This window comes from Amphiura filiformis, chromosome 10 (genome assembly GCF_039555335.1).
Source record: "Amphiura filiformis chromosome 10, Afil_fr2py, whole genome shotgun sequence".
Lineage (NCBI taxonomy): Eukaryota > Metazoa > Echinodermata > Ophiuroidea > Amphilepidida > Amphiuridae > Amphiura > Amphiura filiformis.
Window position 1 is genome coordinate 42,952,586 of NC_092637.1, and position 12,413 is coordinate 42,964,998.

General features: G+C 37.1%; 1 protein-coding gene across 4 annotated transcripts in view; it reads right to left on the bottom strand.

Moving 5' to 3' along the window:
* Positions 1 to 12,413, bottom strand: part of LOC140162891 (myotubularin-related protein 9-like) — a 93,378-nt gene that overhangs the window by 23,408 nt on the left and 57,557 nt on the right. For 2 of the 4 annotated variants that reach the window (XM_072186196.1, XM_072186194.1), the window contains one exon: positions 9,981 to 10,073. The exons of 1 other annotated variant lie outside the window; for it this stretch is intronic. In XM_072186196.1, the coding sequence (XP_072042297.1) occupies positions 9,981 to 10,073 (93 nt within the window). Of the gene's footprint in view, positions 1 to 3,920; positions 3,951 to 9,980; positions 10,074 to 12,413 lie in introns of all 4 variants that reach the window. One more of the 4 variants, XM_072186195.1, reaches the window with a different exon arrangement.

Below are 12,413 nucleotides of genomic sequence, written 5' to 3' on the forward strand. Positions count from 1 at the left end.
TTTTATGGTATATACAGGAGTTGTATTTCTAAAACATCACAGGGTTTACATGTACGTCTACAATAATGGGTGGTCATGTCAAAGGTTTAATGGCTATTCAAATTGAAATCTATACACCCCTATGGAAGACATGACCTTAATCTCTCACACAGGGAGTGTAGATGGTCGTGTGTCTTAAGCTCGCCACCAAAAAAAGGTGGCGACGTTACATTTTGCCAAAGTCGACTCAAAACAAATGATGATATCTCTGTCAAGCAAGAAGTTATTGTCATGCTTGTGGTCTCATTTTATTGCTAAATAAAATGCACTTTCAACCCTGTAAAAAGAAATACTTGAACTTTTTAATACTGACACTGTGCTTCATAGAATTCAGAATGGGCAGGGTGGCGGTGGTGGGGATGTGGTGGTGGGGATGTGGTACACACAAACTCTATGGGATTGGTATTTTTAGTGCGTAATCTGCTTCTGTAAAGGCTGTAAATTGGATTTGGACTCTATTTAGCATCTAAACGACTCACGGCCTTACAGCTAAACAATTCTACTAATTGTTTTTAATCATTTATGATTGGTTTAGTGTAGAACATACAAACTTTTCAATACGAAACTACCCGTTGTCATATTAAACACTGTAGTAAGTAATGCAGATGTCTTCAAAATCTGAAAGTTACTGTAAAATTTTAATTACTTATCCTATCATAGTCAAAGTATAGATTTTCTGAAGGGAAATTTGACGAGGAATCTAAATATGGACATATTTTTTCTGTATGGGTTAGGGGAAAATGTTTAGGTTCAAAATATGTTGAATTGTAAAAAAATCTAACATACTTTGGGACACCCTATATTCCAAGATTACCAAACAGCTGTGATTTTGGTTTCTTCCGAAGTCAGTTGGCTCTCCATTTCCTCTAACCAAATGAATGTTGTTTACTTCCAGTTTATTACTGTAAGTTGGTAATAAGCAATGCATTGAGTGACCCATTTTTTGTCAAAATCTTTTTTATACCACCATGTATAACTTGGAGATCGCCCTGTATAATGAGTTGAAATGTATATATTGGAATTGCTGATGCCTTCAGCTTTCCAGAAATGTATACTTTTGCTAGTTTAGGGTTGATGATTGTCGGGATAATCTAATTAGAAACCTGGTTGGTGTAAAAATTCATAATATTTGTCATGTAACGCTAAGGGTGGCGAGTTCAGGACACACGGCCAGATTTCAAATGGAATCACCCATTTAGATAACTCCATTTGAAATTCACACACCCTGTGTGGAAGATTACATGCATGTCTTCCATAGGGGTGTATAGATTTTTACAGGAATAGTCCAATAAAGGGAGGTCATGTCAGAGTTCAATTCATGCAAACAGAGCAAGAACACATGATCACAAGAAACTTGAAGATTTAATTTGCAATTCACATGACTTATTAATATAGAAGCTACATCCACCAATCTTCAATCTTAATTGGATGCACTCTTTAATCAGCTTGTGGGCAATTGTTAAGAACAATCGATTTTGATTTTTTTTTAAATCAATTATTTTCGATGTATTGAACATCGCATGACTGTAATAGGTTGAGCATCATTTGTTGCATAGAATCCCACTATTAAACATTACTCTGCATTTTAAGTGGAGAAAGATGTGTTTTTAAAAAGTTGTTTCACTTGTTATTCTGGTTGTAGTTTCAGCTAATAATCACCTATAAAGATGTAAGTATTTTAAAAACCACATCAGTCAAAAACATTATTGTTTAAAACATGTATTTGCTTGAAAAAGAAGCAGTAATTTTTGATAAAATCAAAATGTTGAAACTTCGATTACAGTATTGGCTCAGTGGTTGTTGAGATAGCTCTTAATATTCTGAGAAAATATCTCAAAAGTTTTTATGCTGAAGACTATGGCTAGCACGCAAAGCATTAACTTTGTTTAACTGATAATATGTGAAAGTTAGTTGTCTTAAAATGAATGCAGGGACTGCCTTTTGAGGAGAGCGAGAGCAATCACTCTCTACTGCTCTCCTTAAATCTGATATAGGATAGTGATTTTTAGCTCTCCTTAGTAGACCATTCTCTCCATACATTCCACTGTAAATGCTCTAAACAGCTCATGTTAAAGGCTCCAGAAGAGCTATTTAATGCCCTCCTGCAAATTCCAAAAGACAGTCCCAGTGAATGCACCAAAGCATGCACCACTCACACAATATGCAAAATACAATTTGCATAGGTGTTTGCGCTCAAATGCACAACACATCATTCTATATTCATAACCTCATTAATATACGCGATACATGCGATCCAATCATTTGTATTTATTTGGCAAAACGCAAACGCTGAACGCGCTCACTAATAAACAACAGTGGACCTCCGCGCCATCAGCATAAATATTAGTTACCTCCGTGCGCGCCGTGTTGTGCGTCAAACAAATTGCGAGAGCGCTGGCCGCCGTATTTGGATTGCGCGTTACCATATTTGCACAGATTGTGATTCGCACTTCTGTTATTGGTCGCCCTGTTTTAGTCTGATCGATTTTTGGAAAGGCAAAACGTAAAAATTGTTTATTTTTGAGGAAAATTGTGTGTTATTTTGTAAAGTGAAGAGATGAAAGTGACGATTACGAATGAGGTTAATAACTTTGCATCGGTAATATGTCGGGCATTGTCGGACCTCGGAATATCCCTCTGGGCGCACGCTCCTCGGGATATTCCTTGGTTCCAAAGGCAAAATGTTTAGATTTTTCACAATGCCCTCCAAATAACCAATGCGCAGTTAATAACCTCTAATCAATCCATGCTGTCATTTGACTGAAGCATACACATTATACACATCTCCAACCATGAGAATTGCACAAAGGTTAAACCTTCACTTTTCTTGTTACGATCATCTACAACATTCAAACAATGCACACAAACTATGATTATTTTCATATTGTTAGTGTCAGGTATCTGAACTAGGGATTTATTAGTAGACAACAATCTCAAACTTCAATTGGAACACAACAGGAGTTGATGATGCTCGCTCAGGAAAGTAAACAAGCAGAGTATATTGATTCTGGGCAACCTGACATACTTATTAACCCCCTGAATACTACCTTCCAATCTAACATTGCCTCTGATTGGTCAATTATGTGATATCTTCACTTTAATCACCAATCAGAATGGAGCTTTGCAAATAATTCACCCCAATTTTTTGGCGTGGTAAAATTATTCTAACAATGTTGCTAATTGGTCCAATTGATAATGAAAACTTCTTTTTGGCCAATCGGCAGGTAGTTCTCATGGGGTTAACAGAATGAAGCCAGATTGGACTCCATTTGAAAACCACACCCCTTAAGGAGGATTTTGGAAATAGCATTCAACATTCTGTTTTATCCATTACAAATCCAACAATTTTCATCCACTAAAAAAAATTGGAATTCCAAACAAACCAAATTTTTTTAGGGACAAAATTATGCAAAGTCTAACTGGATTTCATGATTTTCCAGTTTTCAGTTTTGATTTTAACATAAATTGTGCACAAATTACAGTTCCACTGGAAATGGGATAAAACTTTAAATAGAATTGAAGTTTGCCAAATGCATGGCAAACTAATCTAGAATTACATGTACTTTACACTATTTTGTCCTCCATGAGCTGGGCTTTTTAAAGTATTAGGTTTGTCCAGAATTAATTTATTCTGCTAGTTTCAACTTTCCCAGATGATTGGGCCATTCCAGTTGAAATCATACACCCCTATGGAAGACATGACCTTAAAATCTCCCACACATGCACTGTAGATTTCAAATGGAGTCACCATTCAGGTAACCCCACTTGAAATTCACACTCCCTGTGTATAAGATCAAGGTCATGTCTTCCACAGGGGGTGTATGGATTTCAACTGGAATCACCCACTGAGGGTCATCATGGTGTCACCTTAGTACCTGTACCTTTTCTGTTGCCTTTCTCCTTATGTCAATCTGTCATGTAAGTATAAGGGTAGGAAGGTGAGGAGGTGTGCAAGAGGAAAATGATTTATTCATAGATTATGCCTGGTATATACAGTCCTACCTCCCTTATCCGAACCTCATCTAAACGGATATCTATGTGTGACCTTCATGGGAAAGCAGCATGTTGCATTGACACCTTCAATTTCATGCTGAAGCAACTACGACATTCAATAAACACTCCCCCTCTAATAAACGCATCCACATATTTTTTAAAGTAAAAGTGACCGAAATGTAGACTACATGATATGCCATATAGCATGTACATGTAGGTAAGCTTAAAATTGGACAGTTGTTGTGCATATGACCACTGAAGTTTCGAGGAGAGCGTGGCGCAATGGTTAGGTACTTGCCTTTAGTGCATGAGGTCCCGGTTCGATTTCAGCGGTGGCGATTTGCTGGGATATTGACTTGGAAAAAAAAAAAGTCTGAAATTAATTGGCAACATCTGTAGATTAAATTCAGACTTCCGCTCTCCCATGGTTCATTTAGAATTGGGTAAATGAATCATGAAAGTACTCAAATCCTTCGGAGGGGACGTTAAGCCGTCGGTCCCGTGTGCAGAGAGCCATACCTGTACATGTATCTCGCAGCCAGTTTCAAAAGAGTAGGGTGTTAACCCCTGACTGTTCCTAACCGGCCCGGTGTTCAAATGGACCCCAATGGAAATAAGCTTCAATAGAGGCTTTCTTGGGTTATCCAGGGTTGTCACAACCCGAACAAATCAAATTAAAAAAAAGTGGTGTACAAGGAAGTAACTTGTGACAAAAACAGATCTTAAGCAGGGATTAAACCAGAAGTGACCTTATTTTGCCAATTTTTAAGTTTACCAAAACATGATTCTCTCATCCAAAATTCACTTCTAATAAACGCCCCTTTTCGAAAATGTCACGCCCCCACTGGCATTTATTTATTAGAGGGAATACGGTATCTATGTTGTTTAGAACACTGAAGTATCTTTCCATGTTATTACACCATATTGAGAAATTTATTGTTATCCCAATATGAGCACTTCAATCATTCAATACAGAAAATCACACATTGTTCACTTATCCAGCCAAAGCTTGGTCCCATTTTGGCCGAATAAAAGAGGTTGGACTGTACATGTGTAGCACTGATGGGAAAAGCTAGATGTCATTTTCATCAAAAATCAAGGTGATATACAGTTGACTTTTTACCAGAGAGTGTTCTGCTCTCCCTAGTTACAAGTTGACACCGTCAACGTGCAAGTCAACATGAGTATTTCTTCTGGCTTGGGGAAATGGAATTTCAGCCAAATGAGTTTGCATATATAAGGTTGGAGGCGATGACTGCATGGTGATTCAGAGCTGGCTGGTTGCAAGTGTTGAAGCAGTGATGTATACACCAGGCACAAAAAGAAACTCATCAGTTATATTCATCCTTGCTGTTCAATAACTTGATAATTTTGGATTATTCTGAAATATACATTTTGTTAATTGGACTTTTCTTTCTCATTTGACACCCTGTTTGTGAACATTGAGCAAGTATTGACCAAGATATGCGTCTCCAAACTCTCAAACCCCAAAATGAAAAGTTGCAATTTTAACGATTCAATTGTGCCTGTTACACTGTGTGCTTTATTGATTGGCCCGTGGTGCTTGGGTGCAATACAACGATGCGTTCCCGTTGAAAATGAAACTTTTGATTTTGGGGTTTGAGGCTTTGGAGGCGCATATCTTGGTCAATTCTTGTTCGTTTTTCATGAACAGGGTGTCAAATGAGAAAGCAAAGTCCAATTAACAAAATGTATATTTCAGAATAATCCAAAATTATCAAGTTATTGAACAGCAAGGATGAATATAACTGACGAAGTTTTTTTTGTGCCTGGTGTATATGCTATAATAAAATGCTCTACACCAAATACTAATTCAAAATTTATTTGTTTCAACTTTCATAAGACATATTTGTTTCACCAAGAAAGAAATACTAGAAGAATTTGCACATTTTTATTACAATTTTTAGTTTCTTTTTTTGTTCCCTGTTAATTCACATACATAGAGCCAGTAGGGTTAGATTTTCAGTAAGAATCCACAAATCAAAGTGGATTCTGGCAAATGTTCAAAGTGTTAATTCTCAGCAGATTGTCCAGAATTGTTCTAGCAAGTTTCTCCTGCCAGAATCAAGATTGATTCTTGCACTGTGCGACCAATTCTAACCCAGAATCAAGATTGATTCTTGCACTGTGTGACCAATTCTAACCCAGAATCAAGATTGATTCTTGCACTGTGTGACCAATTCTAACCCAGAATCAAGATTGATTCTTGCACTGTGTGACCAATTCTAACCCAGAATCAAGATTGATTCTTGCAATGTGTGACCAATTCTAACCCAGAATCAAGATTGATTCTTGCAATGTGTGACCAATTCTAACCCAGAATCAAGATTGATTCTTGCACTGTGTGACCAATTCTAACCCAGAATCAAGATTGATTCTTGCACTGTGTGACCAATTCTAACCCAGAATCAAGATTGATTCTTGCAATATATGTCCAATTCTAACCCTAAAAGCAAAGTTATACACACAATTCAAAGTTCAAATCCACTAAAACAGCACTTACTGTGGACATTTTCAAAATCTAGTCAGATTTGTTTTTCACCTTTCACCAATGATGATGTGATCACCTGCTATGGTTGCCATGTTGGTTTCTTATTCAAAAGACCATCAAATATGTGAATAAGATTATATTGCCCTTCATCTCTGTTCATGATAGTGCCTTACTGCCTGATTTTCACTGCCTCTTTGATCCAACATTTATTATATTTGTCTGTCTCTTTGTGTAAAATCTTAGCTTCCTCTCAGTCTATGATGTGGTCTTTTTCTAGCACATGGTCTGTGATCGCTGATCAGAGAAGAGGGGCAATATGATCTGTCATATATTTGATGATCTTCTGAAGAAGAAACCAACTGGCAACCACTTTGCTGAGCAACAAGTGGTAAAATGAAGATCGTCGCAACAACATCAGTGCTGTAAAAGAAATCTAAGAAGATTCTGAAAGGTCCACAGTAAGTGCTGTCTGGATTAGAACTAAACTGGCCTCAAAAAGAAACTTATAATTTTTCACAAGGTCATATCTTAAAATTCTGTCTATAAAAATGAACAAAAATTACACACAGGATTACTTCAATACTCTACTCTGGCACATATCAGTAACCAAGCAGTTGTCCAACTGACACAACAGCAAAATGCACTGACATGGAACACCTTCCTGGACCACATTCACAGCCCAACAGATTTCTTTTGCTGGGTTCCAATTATTCGCCTGTGAATGTGGTCCCGGAAGCTGTTCCGTGTCAGTGCATTTTACTGTTGTGTCAGTTGGACAACTGCTTGGTATAGTGACATGTGTTTAGAGTAGAGTATTGAAGTAATCCTGGGTGTAATTTTTGTTCATGTACAGGCGAATAATTGGAACCCAGCAAAATAAATCTGTTTGGCTGTGAATGTGGTCCAGAAAGGTGTTCCATGTCAGTGCATTTTGCTGTTGTGTCAGTTGGACAACTGTTTGGTTACTGGCCAGTGTTTAGAGTAGAGTATTGAAGTAATCCTGTGTGCAATTTTTGTTCATTTTTATGGAGAGGATTTTAAGATATGACCTTGTGAAAAATTATAAGCTTCTTTTTGAGGCCAGTTTATGAATTTTGTGCTTAATTTTCAATAACAGTCCTAAGGAACAATCAACATGTACTGAAAGCAAAGCATTAATTACTAGTGCATAGCTGCTCCAAAAGTATAAATTTGGTGTTTAGAATATTTCTTGTCCAGTCTAGTGTATACGCTGGTGCAGACCATTTTATTATAGCATTTGACAACCCTCATTATGGCAAACAGTTGTATCTTTTGGATAGCCCTTACTATCATACTTTCAATCCATTGTTTTTATTTCATTCACCTGATAATTTTACTTGTTTTAAAGGTGGTTGGCACAATCGACAGCCTTGTTACCCCTTCTTAAACCCATTGATATTTTCAATGGGTTTAAGAAGGGTAATAAACTCGAGGTGATTGACCCCGACGATTGACAGTTGGGAATGCGATTCTGAACGTGTAGCCATGGTAATGGGGTGCTAACAGATGCGATGTCAGCACCCCATGGCGGCCTCCATGGGTGTAACAGGGGTGCTAAAGCTGACATCTTTATTGTCCTAAACGCTCAATGTTTCCTTTAGATGGTATGAACAGAAAATTATTTAATAGACTCATCTTTCTGGTAGGGTAGCAGCCATACTGTCATACAGGCCATTGTTTGTGATACACATTTTTGCTTCTAAGATCTAAACCAGAGGCATATCAACCAGGGGCAGAGGAAAAGATCCCAAGCCCCCTACATCAAAATACCAGAACAGAAATAAGCAAAAGTTTTAATGTGCTTTTTCCTACAACCTGGTTTTAAGCCACAATTGTCATATTTTAGCATTACATTTTTTGTGAGAATGACGTAGGCGAAAATCAGACTACCCACATTTAAGTGAATGTTGCATGTAATACTCTAGTTTTGTATGCAGTATTCAACCACACTTAGATCGGGATATTCCAGTTGAAATCCATACACCCCCTGGAAGACATGACCTTAATCTCCCACACAGGGGGTGTAGATTTCAAATGGAGTCACCCATTCAGGTAAACCCTACTTGAAAGTTACACTCCCTGTGTGGAAGATTAAGGTCATGTCTTCCACAGGGGGTGTCTGGATTTCAACTGGAATAGCCAACACTGCTTTTAAAGGTCATACAGAGATTTGCCACTGTGCTCACCCACGCTTACTAAATATAGTCTCCCGCCCCTGCAATGAATAAAGTGGCAACAATGATCAAATAATTACATCTTACAGACTTCTTTCAATTGATGCCTTCGCAAGGCAATATAGAAAAATGGGGAGAAATCTATAAATTGCATGCAATCACTTAGATCAGCGTGACCCTATTCCAAAATCATGCTTTAAGTACAAAGTAGAATCCCATTACCCAGGGTGTTATAGGTGGCTACCCATTCACCTGTCATTTTGGACAGGCAAAATTAATGTCTGTGACATAAGCTAGATTCTATAAAAAAAATGCTTGAATAAGTTGTGTGAACTCACAACAAGGCCAGATTAATAAATCAAGGATGTAGCAATAGCTACTTTAACTGACTGCCCCCCCCCCCCGAAGAAGCAGGTCTGGTTTATGTTTTCAGGGTCAACTGTTGGTTTTGTTGACAAAAACAGGGCATATATTTATTTCTTCTTTTCTTCCATACCTCTGAATGCCCTTTCCCAAACTGTTTGTTATTTATTATTTTTTATTATTTCAACTTTCTTTATACAGGGTAGCTCCTTCAGTGTAAAAGCACTGTTATTCTTGGAGGCCCTGTTATTGCAATTGTTGCAAACTTTCTATCCATGGCATAGCTTTGTTATATCATCGTTGGGTAGGAAACACCTCTGTGATTGTGGCCCCTGAACGTGTTTAAAGCAAAACTGCCAAAAGGTTACATAGGAGGTTTTGCTTTAAACATGTTCAGGGGCCAATGACACATAGGAAGTTTTACCTGCCCATTGACGATATGTAGCTTTACTAATTGATATATTGAGCTATTCCATTTAAAATCCTCACTACCCCTTTGGAAGATTTTTACAATTTCTTCTACAGGGGAGTATGAATTTCAAATGGAATGAACACATAGGCAGTTCCATTTGAATATTATACACCCTCTGAATCTTCTCTAGACGGCAGGTGAGTTTGATATAAGAGTTGGCTAATGTGCTAGCTAATTCCATATGGAAGTGGAAGATATTTCCAACATATATTTCCAACATCTTCCACAGGGGTAGTGATTTTAAATGGAACAGCCCATTCTTCTTCCCACTGATAGTTATAACATATGGCCTACAGATACTTACTCAAGATAGTATTTAATAAATGAAGGAAAAAATGTATGATCAGAGCAATAAAAGATACACTGTTTGCCATAACAGGGGAGTTAGTTGTAGAGTCTACCCTACCGGCACTCGCAGTTTTGCCTCCATAATTTGCAGCTCAAGGGCATCCGTGAGTTCTCTAAGAGCATCCGAAAATGCTCTCATCCGATGTGGTTCCTATTATGTTATGTGGAACAATGTTAATACTAACTGGAAAAAACATTTTATGACAGAAAATCATATAATACATTTGGAATTTTTAGAAACCAACATAAAAAAAAAAAGAATAAATATTGGCTTTTATACAGCGCTTGTCATGGACGGTGCATCAAAGCGCTTTACATTTATTCTGCTATCTTTAGAATATGCCAGCTGCCATACAATGTCCAAGGCATGATCATACTTTTGAGCAGTACTCAATGGACAATATTCATAACAGCTCCCCATTTCACTCCTGGGTAGAGAGAGGCAAGTGAGGTTAATCACCTTGCCCAAGTGCATAACACAATGGCATCACCGAGCTCAAACTCTCAATCTTCCAATTGCTAGGCAGAGTTCATACTGCTGCGCCACCGTGCCCTCTATAACATCCCATGTTGTTCAATGCTCCTTCAAGGATGGACTTCTTCAACATTTCAGAGCAAGATTTGAGAGAGACAGAATAAACCAATTGGTAAAAGACCCGCTCTACTGATTCCAAGTTTTTGCTCTTTGCCTTGTTGAATCAGTGTGTTACTATCAAGAACAATGACTTGAAGAGTGCAGGCGTAGAACTGTGATTACTACCTCTGGTCATTTTGTTATTAACAGTGCAAGTCCATTAGTTTATCCAATCTCTTGTGCAACAAGTAGACCATCCACCAGGAATGGGTTGTAATGTAGACAAAGCTTGCTTTGAGATATATGTGGGTCAGTCCATATGAAATCAAGGAGGCCCCCCACCTGACCCCCTCAGATTTGTTTTATATTTTAGTCATATGTTTTACCTGTTAAAATATTAAAAACTTGAAAATCTGAGGTATGTAGCTCTTACGGATTTTCTGTGGCAGCCATTTAAAGTTGGAGTAGGGTGGTCTAAAATTGGACTCAAAAGTTGCCCTTTAAATAAATTTCATCTTTGGGAGTCTGTGACTTCTTTACAAAAAAGAGAGAGGTCTGAAACCTTGCATACACACTAACTGCATGCCCAATTTGTCAAAAAAGTAAAAAAACAAAAAATTTCTGTAATTGCTTGCGTTGTGTCACGGGGTCATTAAATATGCAAGAAAAAATGTAATGTTTTGTAAACTGGCAAGTTTAGCCCCCTAAATTCACATTTTTGTCAAATTAATTATTTTTGTTGTCACTGATGATGCTAAATATAGGATAAATACAATACATATCCAAAAAATTGAGCTCACAATTCATTTACATTTCGAACAGCGCCCTCACAAAGATGAAATTTATTGCAAATTCAACATTTCAGGGGGCCTAAAAGTCGATCTGGTCACCTTCAAAATTTATAAAACATTTTGACTTTTATAACTTCCTAGTCTTAAATTACAGTACATACGTAAGTCCCAGAAAATTGTCTAGGTTGACTGTCTTTTATATGAAGCGACAAGCCCTAGACAGTTACCATTTCTTATGTTGTATATAAGACTGTCAAATGATGTTTTATAAATTTCGGAAGGTTTAAAAGTCAAACTTTGGGCCCCCTAATATTGAAAATAAAATGGAAATTAAATCTTTGAGGCGCTGTTCTAAATGTGGATGAAATCTGAGTCATTTTTGGATATGCATTGTATTTATCCTATATTTAGCATCAGTGACAATAAAAATATCTAATCTGACACAAAAATGTGAATTTAGGGAGACTAAACTTGTCAGTTTATAAAACATTACATTTTTCTTGCATATTTAATGACCCCGTGACGCAAAGCGTTTAATAATTTTTTGTTTATTTATTTTTTACTTTTGACAAATTGGGCATGCAGTTAGTGTGTATACAAGATTTCAGACCTCTCTCTTATTTTATTAGGAAGGTACAGGCTCCCAAAGATGAAATTTATTCAAAGGGCAACTTTTGTTAGATTCCCCTACTTCAACTTTAATTGGCTGCCACAGAAAATCTGTATATTAAAAATAAAATGGAAATAATAGTAAATAGGGCCAATAACTACGCATCTAATCATTTTTTTTTCAATATTGTGGCCAATTTGACTGTTAAGCCTTCCAAATTCGGCACATTTGCAGTACATGCAATCATAAGAAAATGGTCAACTTTGGGCTTGTCGTTTTATATGAAGTCAACCTAGGCAATTACTGGGACTTACCTAAGTTGTAATTTAAGACTAGTAGTCATATAAAAGTGATGTTTTATAAATTTTGAAGGTGGACCACATCGACTTTGGGCCCCCTGAAAATGTTGAATTTGCAATAAATTTCATCTTCGTGAGGGCGCTGTTCGAAATGTAAATGAATTGTGAGCTCAATTTTTTTGATATGTATTGTATTTATCATATATTTAGCATCAGT